We start from the raw sequence: 26,495 nt of genomic DNA, 5'->3' as shown, positions 1-26,495 counted from the left end.
AAGACGAATTGCATTGTGGGCTATTTTGAATTAAGGTCAGTTGTCAATAGCATGGTCTTGTCAGTACACAATGTCTGTCTTAACGCTAGCAAAATCTGCAAGCACTAGAAAACACACAGCTCCAGAAAGCCATTGTCCCTGTCACAATGATGAGCATATTAAGCCTGGGGTCAAACTGAAAGTCTTCCAGTTGTGGTGTTAAATGCCCAAAGTGGGTGCCACTTTATAATAATTGCATTTTTAATAATAGTTACTAACCTAGAATCATTCTTAATAAAGTACTTTTAATTATTAAGTCTTTGTTTATGCTTTAGTAATGCTAAGTAAAGTGTACTTATTATACTATGATACAAAAAACAATTCAGTACTACCTGACTTTCAACCTACAGTTTCACAATAGTAAAATATTTAAAATGTATCACTTTATCCTCCCTGTTGCTTAACCTATAAAAATAATTCTGGACAATGATCCGGATCCACACCCATGACCTAATCCGGATTTTCATTTCCGACAGTACATTTCTATCAACTGTTATATTGAGAAACCATGGTATTCAACTGACAACTGACATGCTACATATTTTACAGAGTAAAATTTAAAAACTACCAAAATTCAATAGAAAGAAGCATCCAGCAAAGCATTGTATGAAACAGAATTAGGAATACCACCAGTGGCTCGTGCTCGACTGTTTCTTGGAGATAAAACAGCATCTTGTCCTCTTTTCCCCAGCCCCCTCCCCACATCCTCCCCTCTCAATGCACAGCGAATGAATTAGACCCAGCCTGAGACATCATAGCTATATGAGACCGACCAGGTAGAGAAAGGTAGAATGAACCAGGAGGATAAAGTACAGGCAGGTGGGAGAAGAGGTGAGGATAAGATGTATAGGAGAGAAAGGGGGCGCCAGTAAAGACGGTGGGGGAGGGATTGAGTGAGAGCACAAGAAGGAGGTCATCAGTGCTGTGTGTCTTGTGAAATATTCAGAGAAGAAGAAACAGACAAATGAGGGTGGCATTCTGAGACACAATGCATGATGGGAAAATGTACGTTCTAGCGGCATGCTATAGCTGTAGGACTGTGTGTCAATGAATTAAAATATGGTGGAGGAGACAAGGCAATGCAATGCAGTTCCCCAAAAAACATGATTTACACTAGAGATGCATGATCCAGCTTTTCACTTCTGATACCAGTTCCAATAATATAGCTTTAAGCATCTGACAATACCCCATTATTAATCAATACCAGTGTAGAGACTGAGAACCTATTTCCTTCCTAAAATAAGACAGAACTCCAAATGTTATTTATATCTCAAGTAACCACAGAACAACTTTGTATACATTCAAACATTATGAGACTTCAACTGAGCCGACTACAACCAGGAAAGTCTTATTACATTGGTTTATATGTCCAACCAGGATATTGGCTGAATCGATATTCGGAAGTCGATTCTCGATACAGCAAATTTGTCAGTATTTGCGTTGATATCCAATACCAGTATCAGATCAGTACGTCCCTAATTTACACCAATAATTCTGTTTATTTTAACAACGAACAGAACTGTAAACAGTGTCATTTCTTCATAGATCTGACTTGTAGCTTCGCTTGATGGCGTCACCTGCTTGTCTCCATGAAGATTGATAATTTTGTTGTCTGATTGAGGCACATTCCAGGCAAAGCACTACCATCTCCATGGAAACCCACAGATGAGAGACAGTCCACCACAAAAAGTGTACTTCTGAATTAGAATAATCATATTTTTGACATTTTATATTGCCCCTCAAAAATCTATCATCCTACATATTTCTTTCAACATCTGTATTCCTTGTATAACATTGTGTGACTGCAGTGGTAATAGCTGCATATTGAGGCGCCCCTATCAATGCACGCGGCGGCTAATAATGATCACAAAGATGTCGCTGATGGAGAGGAAGGGGATGGGAGCGAGAGCGCGGGGGAGAGAGAGAGCTTGAATGTTGATTGCAGTTGTGGTGATAACGAGGTTGCCGTGATGAGATGTTGGTGAGTTTGTTATGGTGGAAGCAGCAGCAGCAGCATGGAGGAAGCAGAGCAGAGAGCAGCCGTGCACACCAACCACAGACTGGAAGATTTCCTCTCAGTGTGGCATCAAACACACTACACACAAGTCAACACAGAAACGCAAAGGGTTGTGCAGTCAAAACAGTGAAAATTTCGCTCAAATAAAACTATAGACACAGGATTTTTACATTTGAATGGCTACGAAAGCACAAAGATTGGTAATCACAGCAATATATCATTAGAATTTTTTACATGAATTATTTTAATTTTATATTGAGGCAGAACAATTTAGGAGAGACATTGAATCACAGTTTGATTAGATTTGCTTTAAAATTCAGATTTGGTTTACAATTTAAATTTTAAACAGGTTGAGGAGCATTAAAATTTGAGAGGAGACTGAATAAGAAATGCATGTTTGTAGAAGTCTAAGCTACAGCGTTAGCAGCTCTTTTTTACACAATGAAATGAAATATTTAACTGTTTTATGTATATTGGTTTAATGATGACACGATTTGAGATCTTGCAGCCGTATTTCTGACATAATTCTATATTTATGCTTCTGGTCTTTTCAATTCAAGGGATTTCAGATATCAGAGTCTCAAGACCAGTAACACGTTTTGAGAGGAGCGTTTGTGACTGACGATATAAATATCTCGTGCAAACGCCGCTACAGCAGAAAGTGGGACAATCTTTTAAGGTTTAAAAATACACGAGCAATGATTTTTGTAGAATCTGCTCGCTGTTACAAAAGATGTATTTATAGATTTGTTTTGAATTACATCACCACTCGTGTTATTTCTGCAAGAGTGAAAAGTCTATCTTCACATAAAATATAGCAATCATTTATGTTATAGAAACGTAAGAGTGCTACTATGTGGATCCTGCATAAACATATTAGTCACCCAACTATATCTCTCCTCCTTTGTGTAAAATTGGATTAACATGGTCATGGGCCTTGCCATTTTCCTATTTGTTATGACAGATCATTCACAAACAAAATCTAATGTGCAAGTTCCTGAGTGCAGCTCTCAATCTGTTGTTACATCAGGTTAAATGGAGATGAGATAGTGCTGTGACTTCCAAAACATATTTATTACAAGCCTCTTTACGAGCTTCAGTGAGTATAAAAAAAGAATAGCTATAAGTGATCGCTGTCTAGATATCCAACCTCCTCAGATATTATCAACTGTTTTGGATTATAAAAATAGGACAGAAGGTAACTGGGATCTAACAGCCAGCTAACCCTTTTATTAATTTCTTGGATTGATTTGAATATTAAGATCATCATGTTTTGTACAGTAGTACTTGTTTCATTCTAGGCAAATATATATAATTGTTGAAATACCAAATAGGTCAAAGTTATACTAGACTAGAGTATATTTGTAATAAGTGGAAATACAACAGTTATAAGTTCTTGTGTAAATATTAGCACACAATTAGCAGTCTAATAAAGGTCCTATATTATGCATAATTGACTCTTGTGAGCGTTAAGCCATGTTATAATGTTGTTATCGTGTCAAAAATGTACCAGGAGTTACGTTTTGTTTCATTCACACGTTTGTGCAACCCTTTATTATTAGTCTGCCTAAATCTCCAAAGCTCAAAATGCTCTGTTCCACCTTATGATGCCATAAAGTGGTCGTTTTCATGCTAACAGCTACTTTTTATCTTTTGTTTAGTTGATATTGGCAATTCCAGGGCTGATTATCCAAATGATTTTACTAAAGGTGTATGGAATTTAAAAACACAGTGGAGAAAACACAACAAAAATTAATATATTTTGTAATAGAAATCATTTGGAATATCCACATCCTGAAATACAAGTATGAATATACGGAGTGAAGGTCAGCCAGGGACTACTAAATGGATAAACACAGATTTGCAAAACCTACTATACAACTCTCAGTAGGGGACGACTGGCAGTTCATTTGGTTACTCCTGGGTAAAATATTATTTGTTTTATCAGCTCATGCCACAATCTTAGCAATGATGTCCTCAAATGGCAAGCCTTGAGTAGGATTATTTTTAGAGTTTTACCGGATTTGAACATTTCAGTGGTTTGCCTCATCCCCTGTCACATTGGTGAAATCTTTGCACCACAGAACAACAAAGGAAACCCCAATGGCCACTCAAAACATTTCAGAGCACAAGTCCAGAGATGGATGTTACTGGCTTTGGCTTGTAAGGATGCAAAAATCAGCACTAAATGTTAAAATGTAAAAATGTAAAAGTGAAATTTTGATTTAGTCAGCAAACTATCTCATCTGTGTTTTCAATTTAGTATTTCAAGCCATGAATTTCTTATGATAATGGAAAAAAGTGCTGATGATCAAAGGCATGTCCTGTCTTTCTCTCAAGACTCAATACTGCGGATTCATTCTTGCATGAATACTTGCATTTTCACAACCCTTTGTTAACCCAACGACATTTTCACTAGGCAGCAACATACGGTTTCTTAGTAGGGCTGCACAATGCATTGCAACTGAAACAAAGCTGCAAGTTGAGTTTGCACAAAGAACAAAATATACTGTTGTTTTATAGACAAATCTTTTATAGATAGACTGTAGTTCAGACCTCAACAAACACGGTCTGAAATTCACTGATAATTTGAATGTTACGTCATATTTATTTATTTTCTTCTAATTGCTTTGTTAGTGCCACAAAATGACAAATTGAAGGGGTGGTCAGAAGAATAGGCCGGGAGCAGTGTGTCTCTGCTCATTCTGAGTGCACAAAGGACAGTTTAAGTGAGAGTCTTGATAATACTATATTGTGCTGATCCAACAGACTTGGGCAAGGCAGGACCCCATTTTCCTCTCACTTGACTTGACTTAATTAACCAGAATGAGTCGGAGGCAGAGCAGAGGATTTGAAGAGTTATCCTTATGGGATTGGGCCTCTCTCTCCTCTCCTCACTAGCTCATGTTTATGCTCGACTTCGGTGCTAACTTCCTGCTCATTACTTTAATGATGGGGCTACAGTTGGGCTTATGCTCACGAGTGCAGTTTGCTTTTTAACACAGCAATTTGGGAATAGCGGGCAGAAATACCCACACAGCGCCAAACAAACCCATGCACCGAATCAAATGAAAACTAAATTGCGTACATGTATTATGCATATGTGAAAGCGGCAAGAAGTCAGGCTTTGAAACTTCAAAAGTCCCAAAAATCTTTAGAGCAACTGTTGTTTATGGATTTGCTAACATCCGGGTGATGACTCAGTTACAGAAAGGTTAACGAAGTATCTCACAATAAGTAAATGTAATCCTCAGAGTATTTTTCAGTCAGATCATAAAAAGAGCTAAGCTTGGCAAAAAGATATGTCCAAACTAGCTCAGTGCCTTCTCTTTAGATGCATTATTAATCTGTGTGCCAATTTAGAGAAACCCTCCCAATCCCACAGCTAGCACCAAAAAGGGGGAAATCTAGAGAGAGGCAGACAGGAGAGGAGCACGTTGCTGCAAGAACGTCAGAAGATGCTGAAGACGGAGGAAAGAGCTGGAACAAAAGAGTCACTCAGACACAGAGACATGTGGGAATGAATTAGCTGCAGGATGAAAAAATGTAGGACATAATCCAGGAAGACATGATCGAGGCTCATTAGATTTCTAAAGAGTTTATTATAGGGAAATATTTCAATAAAATCTTAAACTTATCTTATCTTAATAAACATAGAATCTTTAAATGTCTACAATTAGTGTTGACTTTTAATACAATCACAAAGGTGTCATATAGCCACAGCGTGTCCCAAGCCTATGGAATAAATAGGTGTTGGGTCATCTTGCCACATCAGAATGTCGATCACTCACACGTTACAGAGAAATCATCTGAGGTGAGCCCAAACAAAAACTCCGTGAGATTCTTGCTAGTACACAACTTTTTAATTCCAACCTTCTAAGAGCATGAATAAAATGGGCAAACCTCCTGCAGTGGATGATACTGCTGGTGTAAGTGCACTGTCAAAGGCTCACATAAAGAGAGAGTACACGACAATGAAAAGTGTCAGGAAGCTTCTCTGCTCAGCCGTGGCCTGACATCACATCATAGTGTTTCCTAATGGTTTGACAGGGTCCGGAGCTTCCCAGTATCCACACGCTGACCAGATTAGCAGTGGCAGCTGGTTTAGCCTGTCCGTCCAGAGACCTCGTGCCCTAGTTTTAACCCCACACCCCTGCCCCCACGTCCCTGCAGGTTTCAGGGCTAGTTACCTGCTGCAGCATGTCACATGTACACATAATAACACATCTTGTACATGCCAGATAAAGTGGTCACTCAGAGCAACACCTCTATAGCAGTGTCTCTAGATGTATGTGTGATGGGGGAGGGGAGTTATGGGGCTGGATCAGCAGGATTTCTGTGTAATCTGCCACCGTCTCCCCTGAACAGCTCGGAGCTTTTAGAGCCAACAGCTGCCGACAGCAACCCCCAAGAAGCTACAGACGCACAAACTGTAGAATTTGGACTTAGCACAGAGTGCTGACGCTCTATCAATCAGGATTGTCTCCTGTTGAGACTGTTTGTAAACAGGTGTGCTTATACTGCCACCCATCCAGTCTGCACTCTGCAGCGGAGCCACTTGTAGCAGACACATGAGAAGGTGTAATGGAATGAGTTTATATATGCAGTGTTGTTGTTAGAAACAAGAAATACGGTTTGCCATAAATCGTTCATGCACATTTAGTATCTTCATATTGCCTTGAAGAGGTAAAGTAATTTGCTTCCTCTGACAGTTCACACTTGCAATTGGTTAAATCCACTTGTCACTCACTCAGAGCATAGCTGAGCTTGAATAAAAGGTATAAGTACAGGAAAAGGTGTATTTTTAAGCATAGAGCTGCATTCGCTATCACAATATGGACATTTTCACCAATATAACATATTGTCTCAGGAATCACAATTCAGTTTTTATCGCCATATCACCCAGCCATAGATAGCTTCCCACCAGGCCACTGTCATGTTCCAGAACTGTATGTGGTGAGAGGTGGATGTGCGGGTGTTGGCTGAAGCCCTCTGTGAATATCAGCCTGTGCACTGTGCTGTCTCCCTCAGCCTGGGCTCTGTCAGTTTTGGCCTTATTTGTCAGTTTGCCAATTGGGTTTTTCCCTTCAGCTTTGTGTCGTGTCACGGTTGGGATCGGCTCAGAGGGATCCCAGGAGTCGCCCTCACACAGCAGTCATGTGGCAGGCCCAGGAGCTCATTTACATTATAGGTCAGGCTATTCACTACTTAGAAAAGGGTGTTTAACTGCTGTGATGTCTCCACTGGTGCTGTCAACATGGACTAACAACAGGAAAAATAGGACAGAAATATTTGACCATCATGTATAATTGATCATACACTGTGCAATTAGTAAAAACATAAAGTCGTGCCATTTTACGCCATAAACAAGAAATCCACAATAAGTGATGTCTATCCTAGATCAAATCAGCAGTCTAATTTAACCACATTCAGGACAACATTAGCATCAAAGCCGGCCAGCTATTTTTGAACTGTATTTAACTATAACAAACAGGCTTATCATAGCATTTGGCAGTTGTATGTTAATCCATTTCTGTAATTCTGAAGAACTTTTCTCTTAAAATTCAATTCAACTAAAAGTATTCCACACAAATAGTTGTAGAGAATATTTAATTTGTTATCCAGTTTTATTTGTCAAAATATTCTAAACAAATGCAAAATTACTTCCAACCTCAGCATGTTCTTTTTTTTAAAAACAGCAAATGTTTTTGAAACTGTTAATGATATTGGATAACACCAGATGTTCAAATCCTCCAGTACAAAATGACGCTTCTGCCAGAGCAGTCACACACATGTAAGCCCACATGGCTCCACCGGTCCGAGGTCTCTCATGGCAAGTGGTGTTTTCACACTTGTGTGGGGAGACTGCTATTTCTGCGCAGAGCCAGATAACTCAATTATTCATTGCGGATGCTGGCGCACTCACTTCACCTCCATAAGAAAGGCGGAGGGCGTGTCTTTGACAGAGTGTACTCCACATGTGTCTGTGCATGTGTGCCCAGACCTCCAGCAGCACAGGAAGAGCTGACACACCACACCACACAGAGGGAAAAGCCAATGCACCAGGAGCTGTCAAAAACATGACAATCACCAAGATGTGAGGAGGGAGGAGGAATCAAAGGGAGCAAGGAGACAAGGAAGGAATTAGCGTCTTATCTTTCTCCCAACTGAGCACCTCGCACTTCTCTCCACTTCGTACAAAGGCTGTGGATTAGCAGCAAAACTGAAACGCTGCACAAAGGAGATTTATACAACCCTTCACAAACTATGTCGCCTTCTGTGAGCATGTACCACAACATTCACTATCAGAGCGGTTGTCGATATTCAACCTGCTACTTCCTGCCACTCCTGCAACCTGAAAGAGCAAGAAACCAAACTCACGCCTCTACAAGGCGGTGGTTCACATGATTCAGAGCCCACACAGCCACAGACATCCACACAGACCAAAAAAGACATACATTACCTCCTGTCTGATGTCTTTGGCACGCAAGGTACATTATGGGTAGGGGTCAGGAGTTTAGATGGGGCTAGGCCATATGGTGAAAAAAATAAATACAATTATTCCTATTAATCTCATTCCTGTGGTGGCAATATGCTAAAAATGGACTCCTCCTATTGGTCAGTCTCAGCAATGCCCTGAGTGAGTGACATTTGGAATGAACTAATTGCAAGAATTGTGAACTTACAGAAGAAGCACATTCCTTTAATGATCTCTTCAAGGCAATATGTAGATACTAACTTTATATGAACTGTAATGAAATCAAAATTGTGACTGGATTTCAAGAAAATTGGAATATATATTTTTTTTAGATACCACCCACCCCTGTTCACATTGACTAACTTGTGGCAATTTGCTAAGCCACTAATTCAACACATGCATGTTTAAATATTGATGATTGAAGGATAAGGTTCAACAGAGAGGACTGCTTGACTGAACCCAAAACTATAGTTTCACATTTAAAGTTCCTTCCTTCCTTACACCAGTGGGGCGTCCATGGCATTGGAGCTTGACTTTAAATGAGTGCAGCCGTGGACATAAAGGACAGTGGCATAAGTCAGTGTCAGAGGAGGTGTGTGTCTGTCTGCGTGTGCTGCCTCCTTATTTCCCTGAGGACCAGTGTGGAGAGCCAATTGGAACAGTTACACATGTCCAGCATTCAGCACCATGCACAGCACACACGCCTACAGGATAATTCAATCAGCTATCAGCAGCCCAGATGAACACACATTTATTATATACAAATACATGCAATAAAATAATTCATGCATACAAAACAAAACTGCAAGTTACACACATCACATATGGAGTTATCATGAAGTATAATTTGTTTTTCTCAGGTACATGCACTGAAAATATAGTGAAACCATTTTCAAACCCCTCACAAAATATGTTCAATGAAGTAATTGCAACTGTTTAATATTAGGACCAGGTCCAAGAAATTCCCACTTAAAACACAGGGAAAGAGCATTTTGCTACTAATTCATTTGGATTAGTAGCAAAATGCTCTTTAGCAATAAGTCAATGTCTTCACTGGAATTGGTTGAGCAGTAATAAGATCTACTTGAGGCAATGGTGTGGAGCAGACATCCAGTTACTGAAATGTTGCCACTTCAAAGCCATCTCTAGACACTAGACAGCTCATATAGCCATTGTGTCTTTGAGAAAGGTGCTCCACCCACCACACCTGGGTGAGTGTTTACGCATAATTTTAGATATATTGATGAGAAAATTGTTTTGAATGAAATCCTCAGATGTGGTGTTTTTCTCACATTGTGAGCAGATTATTAATCTACACTCTTAGTCTGAGATGCTCTGGGTATAAGTGAGCTAATGAAGAGTGGAAAATGAGGCACAGAGCACAGCTGTGAAGATGGCAGCCGCTCACAGGGAGAGGGAGATTCTGCTGCTGAGATGATGGTCCACACTGTAACACTGAGTGACTCACTAACTTTAAGTGTGTGAGCCCTCAGAGCACAGCTCTGAATGCTGTAAGCTCCACACAAGCTAAGTGCATCCACACTCTTCCTCGTGCTACAGTCTTCATCCCAGCACAACCCTGCTTAGTGCCTTCCACATGGCTGTGTCTAATTTCCTCTGGATATACCATTTCCATTTGAAAGGTGGTTAGCGCACATTGAGCAGTGTTATCATGGTAGTGCAGACAGAGGCAGGCTGCTCTGCTCCTCCCTGTGTCTCCCCTCACACACTATTGATTTGATCCAGTCTTAAAAGCCAGATCAGCCTCCACAATGGCGGAAAAGCCATTACCCCAGGTGGATAGTGATAGTGTAACCTACATACATGCCCACTTTATCAGTGGTTCTCAAACCAAGGTATATGATGGAACTATCAGTTCATTCGAGTTCAAGTTGTCATTGAGTTTATATAATAAGTATAGTCTGTTTCTGTTTAGATTAAAATTTAACCAATGAGAACTTTTGCTTAGTTGAAGTGATTTTTACATTTTTGGAAATCGGTTCAATTAAATATAATAGTCCTGTTTTTATGTTGTTTAATTTGTGAGTTTTGCTTTTGTTAAGTTGAATGTCATTGCCTGTATAACCTACACAAACAGAAAGAGATGAGAGCTGTGTGTTGCTTTTGAATGGAGGATGCACACTTTTCCAAATGTGAGTCATAGCTTCTTTCTTACACTTCTCGTTCAAGGCCACCTACTGCACACCTCCGCTCTGGAGCTGCAACTGCTGACTTACTATACGCCCACACAAGTCAATACAACCTCACTACAGCTCTTTGAAATTCAATGACAACTAATAGAACCTTGATTCAAACTCATAATTAATTAATATGTAAGCTTACATCAATTTATATTTTCTGTTGCCATGGTTACGATATATTAAAATGTATGAATATGAATATTAAGTGTTGAAACTTGCACCATCTGTCATTTTATGAATTTGGTCATGTGTGATCAATGTTGGTTTGAAAGTATTAAATTATTTATTATAATGAATTAGAAGTAAGACCAATTAGACCCTATGTGTACTCTCTGTGTATTACAATTATCAGAAACAAAAAACTTAAGTACAGAGCAGTGGAAATGTAACTATGTAGGTGAAAACAGGAATTTTTAGAAATGGCTCGAATGCAGAAGAATGAAGATTACTCAGACATGCAGATGCTTAACCGCTGTGACAGAGCCTCTAAAATGCAGTTGTCTGTGCTGTGCTTCTTGTTCATTCTATCTTTAAGTCTGCCTTTTTGAAAATCTATGTTGAATAGATCAGAAACATTACATTACATCAAATGGTATTAATATTTCAGATGATGGGATTCTCACTGTGGAAGCAGTTAAATGATCTGAGTGATTCCTCCCTGTGTGTGACCCACTGCCCTTGTGTGTGGTGCATGCTGGGTAAATATTCAGGACCGGCTGAGAGACCAGGGTTAATGTAGTTGGGGTTTGTGCTAATTGGGTTAGCATGCTGTATTTAATTTGGTTAGCAGAGAGTCTATGACAGCATTCACACAGACAGTGCCAGCTCCACATCGATCACACGACACAGTGAAGGGGACAGACACAGCAGGGCTTTCATTGAACAAGTGTAAGCACAGACTAAAGCCAAAATCACAGCACACGTGTCAGGCTACTGGGAGTGGATGTAAATGATAAACGGTCACATTTTTATATAGTACTTTTTCACCGTTAAGCACTTTACATCAAGGAACCACTCACCCATTCACACACATATTCACTCAAAACTAAGTTTGTTGCAGTTTGTGGCGATATTGTGAAAAATATCTAATCACGATCTCATCTCAGCCACTTAATATTGTTAAACCTCGATCATGCTCTGAGTGAGTGACAGGTGGATTTAATCAATCACAGTGAAGAGTAAACCTTTAGAAACAGCAGATATTTTTAATTAGTATTTTTAGTTTAGTTGAAGACAATATGAAAGATAAATCATGATGAAATTGAAATTGTGATTTTTTTTAGCATATAGCCCACCCCTAGATAAAACTGTGTGTTTGGCAGATTTATGGACACTAACACGCCTGAAATGGCTAGGATTTGAAAAAGTAATACATATAGACCAAACAAAGGATTAATGGGGAAAAAAGTTTAAAAATGGGACAGACAACATGCTTCTATAGCAGAGGTATATGAAACGATCTGTACATTAAACTTGAACTTGGATTTGCAGTTGCACAAGCCTCTCTGCTGGTAACACAGCATCATATGGATTCTGAGAAGGAGCTGGCAGTCATGTAATAGATCATACTATTAACAAAATGCTGATGATGGGCCATGTGCGGAAGTGCTGGAGAATGGCAGCATGATTATAAGCACGTTTATATTAAGGAGAAAAAATGCGTTGGAGTAGTCAGAGGCCCACTGTGACTGTAGCCTTCATTCATGTGGAGGTGAATTTATACACAATACTCAATTAATCCTGAAGAATTACAAGTATTAACACATTACGTTAATAATACATTGATATAATAGTATAATATCCTCTTCTTCATAAACGGTACAGTGGTTTTCACTTAAGTGAGCAGTATTTCACAGTTCATGTTATAATTTATTATAATTTAGTGTGCAGGTACAGTCAGCCTTTCAGAGACCTACATAAAAATATTTAGAAGTACTTACGTGACTACGAATGTAACTCTGAATTCGCTTTCAGACACCACAGCTTTACTATTATTTCTGTTACATCGTGTACTCTTACTTGAGTAAACGTTTTGGTTACACTTCCCACTTTAAATCTATAATGACAAATATTACATATTTCTCCATTTGTGTTTTTTGCACCATACCTTTTCTCATTTCTCTGTATTTAACATTACAATCCCATTAACATCAGGTTATAAACCAAATGTTATGTCCAAGCAGTTATTTTATTTGAGAAGTTGCATGGACCATTATACTTTTTACATCTATGAGAGTAACATTATCTTGAAGTAACAAATTCTTACTTGGAACAATGGTTATCCTCTCCACCTCTGCTGCTGACAGACACCAACCCCAGTTGTGTCACTTCACTTTCACGCGCAACACGTTTTGCAGCCTTCTAAAATAGCTCCTCTGAAGACGCTCGACTTAGTACTAAAATAGACATACTGTATAGTGGAAAAAAGATGTGCAAAAACCACAACAGCTTTGACTCCCTGCACTGGCGCTCTGCTACAAAATGTGGCAGATTAAATTGTGTGATCCACCGTGTGCAGAGGTGACAGGTGCTACAAGCTCTCCAGAGGGGTGGGAACATCTCATACCTGCGCTGTATGTGTTAGTTTACAGGTTTTAGTGTAAAGACAATAATTTCATTGTTCAAAGCCAAAAATGTATGGCAATGGACAAATGCTGCTGCTTATATTTATGGTAGAATGTGTTCAATATAAATAGACTGAGAAGTTATGTTAACAAATAATCAAGTTTATCTGATTTCTATTTAGGTACATATATTTTTCCATCCTAGCAGAGGCGCAGTCATACCATTACATTTCCATAATCTTTGCAGGAGATGATGAGATGAACCATGCCAATATTTCTGATTATTGATATTGACACAAAATTTGGCTCACGTTTATTTAACAAAGAGGCCAATGAAGTGACACCATGAGAACAAACTAATGTGATGTTTACCGTCGTCTTGGTGATGTTTTGACTCTTCTTCAAAGCCTCAGGAGTGAAGTTTGGCTGATGTGATCTCTCGCTTTTCCACAAGCCACTCTGATTAAGCAGCAACACTAAAAGCCTGAGGATTCTCTTACTAAAACAATCAATAAAGGATCAGGCCTGGCCACGGCCCTGAGGGAAATGGACTCCACCTATGGACTCTTTCATTGTACTGTTTCTCCCATTCATGACAAAGGTGGGCAGGCAGGGAATCTACCCCTCAACCTCAGCATCTTTATCTCACATTGGAACAATAAAACAATTATTTGCCAACCAACCAATCTATAACCGGATAAAACTGAGCTCACTCACTCACATCTATATTTGTTTGCATGTCTTAAACAAACATATTATGCAAAATCTACTTTTGAGAACTTTTAACCATATTGTATGGGTCATCATTAGCTCATTCAAAGCTGTATTTAGACTGATTCATTTATGTTTGAATCTTTTTTCACCTGCATTTCAGGTGCCATGGCTCTGAAAATTCCTTTTTTTCCCGTAACTCTGATACATACCCCCACTGTTCCACACTTACTTAATTTCTTTTTTAACGCAGTCATACAAGTTTAGTTCATCAGCTTTGTGTAGCCATGTTGACAAAAATTAAACCGTCATCAACAGCAATCCATATGGGCCGTTGGCATGGTACAGTTGCAGGGTCTTTCTTTAACTGCGAAACAGCAATTGGCTCTTCTAATTAATCAAGAAACTATCTAAAGGCCAGGAACATTTGGTTGTCCCTGTACACTGTGGTCAGCCTCAGTAACACCTGTCAGACAGAAGAATCGATAAACAGTCACTTGTTAATGTCAAACAGGAAATGACATTTAGCGCAGTTAATCATCTGGTTAAACTTTACACTTGTACCGGTGTGGACAGAGGGCTTCACTTGCTTGTGCACTGCTTTGTACTCCATGAGAAACAAAATAAAGGGGGGGGCCTTATACAGTATTCTTAAGTCCAAAAAAAGAGAATTCTTATCGATAGTTTTTAGATTTTAGAATGTAACAATGTAATACTCCCAGATAGGGGGGAAAAAGACTTTTTTTCCTATTAATTACATAGTACTTCAAATGTAATACTCAAAAAGTAAATTTGCAAATGTTGAACTTGGTCATTTTTATCAATGACAAGACCCAAGTTGCTATACAGTGAGCCCTTGCTATAATGCGGTTCATCTTTCACAGCCATTTTGTAATTTTGCATGCTTTTTTTAAAGTGTATGAATTTGCATTGTGTTCTGTGTCCTGATTGGCTAAGGGACTGTAGACCATTGTTAATCAATCTCCTTCGTGCTGTACCTTCTGTACAGTACAGAATGCGTTCAGCCAAAATGACAGAAATGTTTAATCGCAGTGTGACTCTGAAGTGCTGAAACCTTTGCTGACAGTGATGACTTTCATGACAGTGAGGAGCAGGATGATGCGGAGCCCAGGCCATTGACGAGTACTTTTCACACGGTACCAAGCCCATTTAATGCCAGCAAGGGCTGGTCTGACAAATTTCGGAAACGCTTTGGACTTAAATGTGTTTCTCTGTGCGGATATCACTGGAGCAGAGGCACGTGAACAATAAATTTAAAGCGACCATCGAGGAAGTGGGATATAATCTACGAAGGTTTGAACTTTGAGAGTGTTTAAACAAGAGAGAAATGTGAGAAAATGTTATTGCACTTCTCAGAAAAGTGTATAAAGTGTGTGGTGAGGGGTTTTACAGCCTTGAAACATATATAATAACTGTAAAAAATAAAGCCCCCCCCCCCCCCCCTATACTTGTAGAATGCTGTGGCCAGCAATTGTGGCTCTGACTAAGCTTTAAGGTTTACCATAAATGATCATTTTTTGGCAAATAAGGACATTTTAAACCCAGATAGTTTATCTAGTACATAGTTAAAATAATCCATAGATTTGAATATTTGATGCATTATTACATGTTTGAAACTAAAGAAAATAGGACAGTCTATAAATATTTTATCAGTATGTGTTTGGCTATTACACTATAAAAAGCTGAGTAGATAGATATACACCATGTAATGATTAATTAAAGCGCAGAATATGTTCATGTACATTACATCATCCCCGGTCTATAGCCTTGTATGTTACATATTTGTTTTTTTATGTTGCATGGTTTCAAATCTCCAGGCAGCCGGTCACACTAGGTGATTGTACATTTGGTGTGCACAAGAGCTTATCCGCACAGAGGCAGCACACCTGTAACAGCAGCAGTCCCTAGTTTGATGCTGAGCCCAAATCAACACTGTGGATGTTGTTATGCAACACCCTCCCCTTTCCTTAAAGCCACAGCACCAGGCATTCTGCTCAGTGGTAAAACGTGTCCTACTGCAAGCAAATACAAATAACTTAGCAGGTGAAAGAGTGTGATCCTGACTGCCAAAATATGAAACAATGTTATTCTCACCACATAAACTTATACTGATGGTATGTGACAGTGTTAGTAACTTCCACAGGACTCTGAATTGTTTTTGTTACACAATGATTCTTATCATATAGAACATATATTTGACACAAGAAGGCCCAAATTAAAAATGCTCACAATGTTGAATTTAATGTGCATGCCACTAACTTAAAAACAAGCACCTATTTTGTAGCAAAGTTGTTTTGATAACCAGGGGTAAAGTGTATCTAGCTGTTATAGGAGACCGTAAAGTGTGCGTATCATAAGTGGAGAAGTAGAGAAGAAGTAAAGAGCGAGCATGGGCTGCTAAGGAGAGTGCCTCATAAACAGGAGCAGAGGTTGCACTGCTTTTCTGGCATGTAATAAAACAGCAATAAGATCCGGACAGTATATTACTCTGTCTGTGTTTACCTAATGAGAGTTTGCATTTAGTCTTCCTATCCAATATATAGCTCTTTTAGAGGAAATGCATTTCCAATTTTATCTGCTTTTACACGATGGTTAGGAGTTGTCAGCTTTTGGTGTGATGTGTTTGTTCATTTCATACCTAACTTATGTCTTAAAAAGTCAAGGTTCACTTTATGTATACTGTGATATCACTTCTGATCTACAACCTCAAATCAATAACTTACAAATAGTGTAATCAAGTTTTTGCTTCTCTAGTCTAAGCCCTTCAGTCATGGATGAACCTGAGCATAAATTGTACCACTTCCACTAACAACAAGGATATAGTATCTAGTGTCTAGCTACACTACCAAACATATACATAAAGCAACTTAATATTTAGTTATTCTACTTGTTTTATTATGTTTACGAGATTAGCATTGTATTTTCTCATTTATAAAAAAAAATGTGTCAGTGTTTAAATCCACTGTTTGATGTATTTGCAAATAGGGGCAGGAAGTGGGGCCAGGTGCAAATGTGCAAGTTTATTAATCATCTGTCAAGACTTTCAGAAATGTGTGCACTTGACAATTCGACTGCTAAGTAAGTAAGTCAGTAAGTACGTAAATATACCATAAGCGTGAGTAAGGATATAACAGTGGAGATATCTACTACTGCAATTACGGCATCTAAGCATACAGTATACCAATATTTACCATTCATTGTAACTTATATAGCTAAAGCTGACCCGGGGCTGACTGATAGAAACATGGCTGCCCATCTTGAACAGCAGCCTCTGCAAGTACCTCTGACTCACACATCACATTTACTCTGAAATGGGACTGAAACTCCAACCTGAGCCACTGTTGCCCCAACGCAATTATTTCTGCAAACCACATGAATGCCTCCATAACTAAGACTAATACAAGCATAAACAATGTTCATAACTTTCATACCAGACACTGCTCTTGACAAATTTCTCTCATAATAACTGAGTGAAGACATTATCTGCAGACTACTGTGTATAAGCTGCACATGACATGCAGGGATGTGATGGCTGAGACCGGTGGATGGGAGCACAGGGGTGGGGGAGAGAAGCGCCCCAGTCCTGTCGCCTTGGGTGCATCAGCGGCAGGAATTGTTCTGTGGCCTGTGGGAGCCATCTGACTGTTCTGTCACCTCCCAAAGGCTGACACAGGCTGCCAGCGCCCCGCCCCAAGCCCATAGATCGACATGGCTGATGTTTAATACATATACATGGCGACAATTGTGAGCGCCCTGGGAGAAATGTGAGAGGCAGAGGGAGGAGTACAGTAAAGCAACCAGGAAAGGAGGGACCAGTGTGTAAGTGTGTGAGTGTGTGAGTGTGCGTGGGAAGGCACTGATCATAAAGGCCTAGCATCCATTCTGTAACATAAGAAAAATTATTTATAAGTTAATTATTATTGTTTAAGACAGATTCAACAAAGAGATTCACATACGACTAAGGCTAATTTGCAAATACTAATCAAAGTCACAACATATCTAGTACATAAAAGCACATTGTCTCCAATTAATATCACTATAATAACTACATTACTTCTATAGGCCTACACTCTTCATGTTAAACCTGGCCCTCTATGTTAACAAACCCCAAGTGAAGTTACTAAACTCAAATTAATGAGCAAGTGTATGTTTCAAAAGGTGAGACTTAAAAGACTGACTAAGTGAATAGTTTTGATGGTTAGGAGTTGGAGCTGAATTATGGGTGGTCATTTAAAAATGTCTAAAATATTGTCATAAGAAGAGTCTGGGCATCACTCACCAATATCCACCCTCTCCAGCGTCAGGGGTGACCCTCCTGCTAAAGTCAACACAATGAGTTTAACGAGGTGAAGTACACGCACACACGCACTTCATAGGTGGGTACCCTGGCTGCATAGTAAGGAGGATTTCATTCATCGACATGCACTGAGCACGCTTCTGCTAACCCCATGCACTATGCACACTCTCACCTCCACCCACACCTGCAGCACCACGGCCAGTGCGTCACGTGGATTATTACAGGTGCGAAATCCTGCCTGCTGCCATCTTTTTCCCATTTCACAAATCATTGCAGAAGAGGAGCTTCCCTTCATCTCCAGGATGAGCGAACATCTCGCTGATAAGAGCACATTTCCACATGCCTCTCCTCTCGTGAAGCCTATGCCAAACAGTTCATCAGCTCTGAGTCCATAATTAATCAGGCCCGCTGCGAAAGTAGGACTGGTTCCTTTCCCTTATCACATACAGCAACCCACGCCCTCCAGGCGATCAGTGGATTATAACGATATAATGCGTGTGTGATAGGCAGCCCTCCACAAAAGCGATATTAATTAGGCTCCGTGTCCACAGCGAGCAACACATGTCCATTCTAATCAAAACTTCAAAAGAAACACGATCGACCCTAAGATCACCCAATGCACCCTGTGAATCTGCTGCACGTTACAAAATTGCGGTACAACTGACGCTATTGGTGGTGCATGCCAACTTCCATACATCATTGACCCTTTATGCCACTCTGCACTCAGGGCTATTGCCTACTATGCAACCTATGAATGATTGATCAGACAGGTGGGATCGACTTGAAGCCATAAAGAGGGCGGGAATTTTGGGAGCTACGCTGCCTGCGTGAGTGTAATGGGTGCAGGATACTCACCAGCTCCCAGTGCGTTAGAGGAGCATCACTGTCTTATCACGGCCAGCTCTTAGGATGAGTTCTCCTGGGACAGTGCGTCTCCTTGGTCCACTCTATCATTCTTTGCAGAGCGTCGGTCTCCGGTCTCCTCACAGCCTCCCCTCGCCCCTCTCGCTTGGCATCACATGTGGGCGCAGCTGCATGTCGTGTCGATTGGAGCTGGGATTGTGCTGGTTGTATTGGGGCTGCAGCGGTCCGTGTCGCTGGTTGAGAGCACAAGTGGAAGCGGCAGATTTCTATTTGAGGCGATGCTGACGCGCTCTCCGAGGGGCTCGCCTCTCGCCTTTCTCAACTGGCTCCAATGCCATCAGCGCCTGCTTAGACTGAACCATGTGACTACAGAAGTGTCAATAAGCAGAGGGCAATAACATGCATTTCCGGTGACAAGTTGAATTATTAAGAATAGCGCACCAAAAAGGCTTTTTGATAATGATTTCATGAATATACCTGTCTTGTAAAAAACGGCTTCGATGAGTGAGGAATATAGACTAAGCAATGCTATAAAAACAGTGAACGTAAACTATGACCTCATCATCCTTTTTTTATCAAAACCTATAGAAAATGAGCCAGCCACTCTCAGTGCTGTATGCTCATTTTAAAATACTGAGTACATATAAGTCAATGTATTTTATTTTGAAAGAATTATGCCTTTTCCCATCATCTGCACTGACAGTGTCTCACTTTATGCATTTGTAAAAGCAGTCCATTCAATTGAATTTAAATCGACCTGACAGAACATCGCCCTCTAGCGGTAGATTATTATACAACTTCAAATTATCCAGGGAGAAATACAGTTCTGAATTTCTTAAACAATAAGTAGTGAATAATACATCGTTTACGACTATAGATTTTACAGATGTGTTTGATTTTCTTTGATATGATTCTTTCAAAATACTTGTAGAAATGCAGATAAGCGTGGAGCTGAAGGCACGTGCATGATCCTTAAACTTTTATGAGCAAGGCCTAAATAAAGGCAGCAACTCCAAGTCAGTGCTGGAGGTTTCAAATGGAGCCAACTCTATGTCCATAAATTAAAACCTATGAACATGCTCTGTGTTTCTCTTATATTATTTTATATTATCATGCTCCTTTAAAATAGTCCAATGGAATATAAATGAATCTCCATGGTGACTTTTAAGCACCAAAATCCGGTTCAGGGGTCAGTGCATGTATTGTCAAACCAAAAGACTACCTCCTAAAAAGGGACTAAGACTTTTTGAAAGGGGGTAAGGCAGAGTCCTATTGGTGCTATTGTTGTCCACTGTGAGGCTGCAGACTCTTAAGTCGTCTCTCCACAAAGCAGGTCCCACAGCAAAGCGCACTGCTGCCCTGTCACTTCACATTAGTGTCGGAGGCAGAACAGCGCCCCCAAGCCCCCGGACACACTGTCAGAAGACTGTTCACGGCCCACATGCACAATCAGACGCTCTTTAAGGACTTTTGGGCAAAATGGGATGCACAGTGTACCCCTTCAATTCTGTGAACACAAGTTTAATAGTGACCTCTTTTCAGCCTCTGTTCCGCACCACCCACCCACACCATTTTACAGCACATGCTCAAAAACATGTTCTCATTACAAATGCAGCTGTGAATAAGGACTTCATGTGCAAGTGCTGAGCTGATCCAGACACTTTGGGCTATAGTCTATTTATGGTACAACTTACAGTTCAAGGCCTCTAAATGTGATAAGTGTCCTGTCTCGTGCAGTCGTGATCAAAGTCTTATGGCTCCAGAAAAGATACAAATGTTTGAATTTTCAGGTTCAAAATTTACTTTTGGAGTTCATTCCTATAAGCTCAAAAACTAAACTAAAAACTAGTTTTCTCTTTGTCTCCATACTCTTGTCTCTGCTTTTACAGTATGAAGCTCATTTTGACTTGGCCTTAAGATTTTGATCATAAAAGTAGTTTGAATTCACCAGTATATTCTTAAAGCTGCACTATAACTTTTATGGTGGAATGTTAGCCACTGGCTTGTCTCAAGCACTTGATATTACGTTGCTAAAAAGTTCCACAGTATGGCATTAAACGTATCATGTATTTATGTATTTACAGTTATTAATCAGCAGTCAGTGAAAATAATAAATTTTAAAAGATTCTTTTTTCAGAGCAAGATTAGTTTGTTTTCAGACTTGACAGTTTTGACAGCTTATTAGTGGTCTTCCTCAGAAAGGTCATGTGAAGTTGCTGTAACGTGTCTGTTCAGCTGATTTTAAGTTTGTGTTGCTGTCTTCTACCGGTAGAGGCAGGACTATCTGCCATCCGACTTCTTCAGGACAGTATCTCAGGTGTGTGAGAGTAAAATGCCCCCCTCGTCCTGATGTAAAGTCCAGTGGGCACATGTACACATTTCATTTACCTTCCCAGTTTCCTTCTCACATTTTGTTCTATGTTCCTTTTTCCGTGTACTGAAAGCCCTCTCTGTACGGTTTTACTTTGTGTTTATATTGTGTTTTTTCATTGCCCTCTGCACTTTCTCTCTCCCCCTAATGTACACTAATGTTACAATGGTAATACTCTTTTTTCTGTTAGAAAGTAGGAAGATAATGCCATAACCTGTTTAAATCAGCTGACTGGACAGGTCACAGCAACATCACTCTGAGGAAGACTGCTGGTGAGCAGTCAAAAGTCAAAGATATTGAAACAAACTAAACCTTTGTCTAAAAAAAAAAAATCTATTAAAATAAATGATCAGAAGACCAGATGAAACGCAGTAGATTACTTGAAAAACATGCACTTGACCTAGGGGTTTTGCTTGCTTGTCTAGATAAGTTTAATGCCACACTATGGAACATTCTGGGGAAAGCAATAACATCTCCATGGAGACAAAAAAGAAACATCTGATTTATGTGTTAGTATTTATAGCCTACTATGGTCTGAGTTATTTAGACAGGCCACAGTTTAAAATAACATGAATTTTGGTATTTCAAAACCACAAACCACTAATTATGTGGAACTTTAGTTTTTTTGTTTTTAAACAGAGTAACTGAAGTTAGTTGTTATATAGTGGCAAGTAAAATAGTTAAAGCAAAAGTCAATAACGTGTCACAAATCTAGGTTCACTGTGTGCCTTTATTATCATATCAGCATTAAAAGCCAAAGTGTTGCCTTATCCCATAGACTACGATACAGATTAGGTTCATGAGCAGAGGTTTAATTAGCCTACAAACGCACAACACAATAATACACTGACTTGGCCTTCCTGAAAAGTGCCCTGTTTGCATGTCAGCCTGGGGCCCTGTACACCCGGAGGTTATTTTTGGAACAGGGGGAGGAGCCACCCAGTCTCAGGTGGGTTCATGGTTTGGAGGAGTAGTCAGGAGATAACAGTGTCTCTTAGCCGTGTGGAGTATATGGTGATGAAATGAGATCTGAAGTCTCTCTCCTCTCAGCCTGTAGATGCCTGAAAGATTTATTAAGCCCGTTAATAGGGAAAACCCCATTACCCTGCCTAGACTGCATTGCAGAATAACAGACTCAATTAGCAACAACAGATAAGTGAAAGGAGAAGATTAAACTGGGGTGACTCATGTGTTGTAGCCAAAGGTAATACCAGGCGTACAATCTAATTATGGCTACGTTGATACTTCAGATATCAAATAAATGTGGTTAAAACATATCTGAATTGAAATGAAGCTAAATACAGTATTTTATGTTAATTGTAGGCAAACTGTTTATAATTGAATTTAGAGGAGGAGGGCGTTTGCTTCATTTTACCAGCAGATGGCGCTGTTTAGTTCTGTAATGAGTGAAGGAGCTTTCTCTTTCCTATATACTAACTCAAATTAGGTTTTCATTTATATATTCCTATGTAAGCAGATAAATGATACGCTTTCATGCACAAAAAAACAACAATTTAAGCCTAAACATGATTCTTGACTATGTGTTTTTCTTAGGTATCCCCACGTGCTTCCTCATATATTGCCATGGTAATAAATTGCCTTTGTTTTAACGTTCTCACTTTAATTGTTGTCTCTTGTCACGTGTCATTCTAGTCATGGTTCAACAAACACAGACAGCATGTGGACGCTGGATGACGTTTTTTCCTCTATCCCAGCCTCAGAAGGGCCACCCCCCACCCACCACACACACACACACACACACCCCTACACACACACGCATACACACACAAACACACACCCTCCTTTTTACTCACCGGCTCCAGCACCATCCCAGTCAGCCAGTCACCTCAAGTGCGCCCGGGTGCGTGGAGCAGACGGTGCCGCGGATCTCTTGACACACAAAACAGCAGACAAAAAAAGCACAGAGAATGGGACTACAGTCTGTGAACCTGGACCAAGCCTAAGTTGGGTCAACAAAGCAAGAGGTCCAAAGCGTAAACCTTCCTAAAGTAAGAAAAGCACGTTGTTTTGGTTCACAATGGGCTGCTGTAGCGGACGGTGCACTCTCATCTTCATCTGCACTTTACAACTGGTGAGTAGCCCATGGCAATGCAACAACATTTATAACACTGTAAAAGTTATCCAGGATTCTTTTTGTTTGCATTGCTTAAATCTTTCAGCGACTCTTAAGCCTGTTCTATAAGGTGTGTATTATAGGCTACTGTTCTTTTATTTGGTTTATTGTGAATTAAAATCACTGTTTGAGATTAAACCTGCTGTGCTTTGCTGTGTTATGGGCTGACACATCAAAGGTGACTTGGATTTGAGTTTTATTTAGGGTAATATTATGATTACAGACTGTAGACCTATTATTTATCTTTTAAATGTCATGCAGGGCTTTTCACAGTTTTCTGTAAGCCTGTGTTGAATCAAAGTTCATATCTTTATCTTTTTTCTTTATGTTCTGATTGTCTAGACTATCTTTGCCTCCTTATGTTAGGCATCTGTGGGTAATTTGAAAAGCGCTATTCAACAGTTATGTTTTAATATGAGATGGCAAAGTGTCTATATTCATATTCACTAACTGCTTTGTTGCTTTGGAATTGCATTTTCCGCCTTTTCAACCAACTTGTAGCATTTCAAAGTCTGATGCGTCTTTAATATGGAAGAATAATCACTTATTAGTCTGTATGCAGTCGGAATGACAGACAGTTTTGGGACACTGTGCCCTTGATGCATCACAAATTTGAAACCATTCCCTTTTAAAGATGTTCATAATGCTTTTTGTTATACCACAGTTTGGTTATGATGGTTGTTATTGATGTAAGCTGCTCTTAATCACACCAATAATGACTTCATTTTATGATACACTTAACTGGGAGTGTTTGAATGCCACAGAGGAAGCTACACTTGTTGGCCGGTCTTAAACCTAAAATCAGTGGTGTGTGTCGACTGTGACATTTAAGTAGATAGTAGCTTTGCTGTGTTGCATTAGGCTTCCCATTGACTGCACAGGCCAGCTTGCCTCTGTCACTACCCCTGAGTAGAGTTTACTTGACAGGGTGTGACAATGTTATTTATGGTGGTATTAAAACTGAGCTTGCTCACAGAAGAAGCCCTGCAAGTAAATGCCACTTCCAACAGCTCGGAGGGGCCGTAAAATCTACCCCAACACAAAGAAGTTAATAAAACGTGCACAGGTTTTTTTATAATGCATGAGTTGTATGGAGAGTTGTGATGACATAGGAGATACTTAAAGGCACACAAGCAGAGCGATATGAATTCCATCTTCTTCATTTAAACCAGCGGTTTTCATTATGTTGCAAGCCGTATTTAATGAAAGGATCATCTAAGATTTTTGTCAATCAAACTGTTTACTGCCTCTAGGCTAAGAAACCCATCTCTGCTATTTGTAATTATAATAGTGACTAGTGAAGGAGGATTGCCTGCATTTAAGTTAATGCAGTGAGACATGTGGGCTTACAGTCAATATTTGGATGTTCTTTTAGACATAGCAAGGTTAATGTAATTTAAGGTGGACATGTATTTTTTTTACATTATGGAGACTCAATTCATAAGGACCTGCCTCTCTTAGGGGGACAAGATTCCGGTTCTCATGATGTAAATCCTTTATTATTAAATCAATATGGGTGGGTAAGATATGGGTCAAAATAGGTTAAGGTTTAAGTTACAAGGTTAAGCAATTTGTAAGCTATTGTTAAGGTTAGGATCAGACTCCAGGAAATGAATGTAAGTCAATGTAATGTCCCCCAAACATGAAAAAAACACATATTCTGAGTGAATATGTCTGTCAGAAGGAAGTTTTAGCAATAAAAATACAAGCTTACATGTCAGTTGCAATATGTAGTGTATTTAGGGCCGTTTATGTGAGTAGGAAGTGAACTCACCTTGAGGGTCACACCTGTTTTCCCTTCAAAGTCCTCATACCTTTTTGCCTCATTAGAGAGAAAGAGGTCCGCCATTTGTTAAAGGCTTTATTAAGCTGTCAGTGGGCTGCCTATAGAGTCCCAGAAGACTCCTAGAAACTGCATTAGTTCTCCCTGAGGTACTATATCTGTGCGATCTGACATTTCCTCTCCCCAACTTAACCCACATAAGGGGCTAGACCTATGCTGTCTCACCTCTCCAAAGGTCATGGGGGTATGTGTCGCTGTGCAGGTGTTTGTCTGTGTCCATATGAATATACATGTTGCCCTTCGCACCAGACATAAGAGACCGTGCTCTCCATCCTCTGACCGAAACCTATGCATCGCCAATGAGCCCAGCTATTCCCCTGGTCCATTACAGGGTAAAACTACCATTAACAAAACAACATGCCTCGCTGCTCAGATGTAAAAATAACCCCTGTGAACCGCTAATTATCCAGACAGAGTGCTTTGATCAAACGTCTTTTGGCATCTCGGCCATCGTCTAATTGAATTGTGGTGTGTTTTCCTCATCAACAGGCCTTAGCGGTGCATGGGGCGCATCTCTCTGGGACACAAGGCAGCCCGTAATGAGCCCCTATTGATTGAGATGCCTTGGTTATTGCTCGCCTTTGTAGCCTAACTATTCCAGACAGTGGAGTTGGATGGATGACAGAATCTCAATCAGCTACCAGACAATGAGCAAATCTTGGATCCAAGCCTTACTCTGCCTGTTTGATTATTTGTTGTATACAGAAAAATCATTGAGGCGTTTTTGGTTTGAGGTGGTGCCTGTAAATTAACCCCCCAGTGAGGTGTTTATTGACATACTTGGGATTGGTTATGAATGAAGAGCTAGAAAATATGATGAAATTATACATTTTAGTCGATTTTGTTATACTCAGTGGTAAATTGTCACATTTTTATATAGTGCTTTTCCACCTTTAGGTCACTCAAAGCGCTTTAACCACAAGGAAACACCCATTCACACACACATTCATACACT

General features: G+C 39.8%; 2 protein-coding genes across 4 annotated transcripts in view; one reads left to right on the top strand and one right to left on the bottom strand.

The window, feature by feature from the left end:
* LOC117373425 (uncharacterized) overlaps positions 1-19,562 on the bottom strand; it is a 35,539-nt gene extending 15,977 nt beyond the window's left edge. The window contains exon 1 of one of the 2 annotated variants that reach the window (XM_033969450.2): positions 19,184-19,562. The gene's annotated coding sequence lies outside the window, so the exon portion shown is untranslated. The remainder of the gene's footprint in view (positions 1-19,183) is intronic. The other variant, XM_033969449.2, reaches the window with a different exon arrangement.
* Positions 19,563-23,395: 3,833 nt separating this feature from the next.
* The window catches only part of nkain4 (sodium/potassium transporting ATPase interacting 4), a 40,421-nt gene continuing 37,321 nt past the window's right edge, over positions 23,396-26,495 (top strand). For both annotated transcript variants that reach the window (XM_033969455.2, XM_033969454.2), the window contains exon 1: positions 23,396-23,655. In XM_033969455.2, the coding sequence (XP_033825346.1) occupies positions 23,602-23,655 (54 nt within the window). In that variant the 5' untranslated portion in view covers positions 23,396-23,601. The remainder of the gene's footprint in view (positions 23,656-26,495) is intronic.

The sequence above is a fragment of the Periophthalmus magnuspinnatus genome, chromosome 7 (assembly GCF_009829125.3).
Source record: "Periophthalmus magnuspinnatus isolate fPerMag1 chromosome 7, fPerMag1.2.pri, whole genome shotgun sequence".
In the NCBI taxonomy this organism is placed as follows: domain Eukaryota; kingdom Metazoa; phylum Chordata; class Actinopteri; order Gobiiformes; family Gobiidae; genus Periophthalmus; species Periophthalmus magnuspinnatus.
Note: the sequence above shows the minus strand (reverse complement) of the source record. Positions and strands in the feature narration are given on the sequence as shown.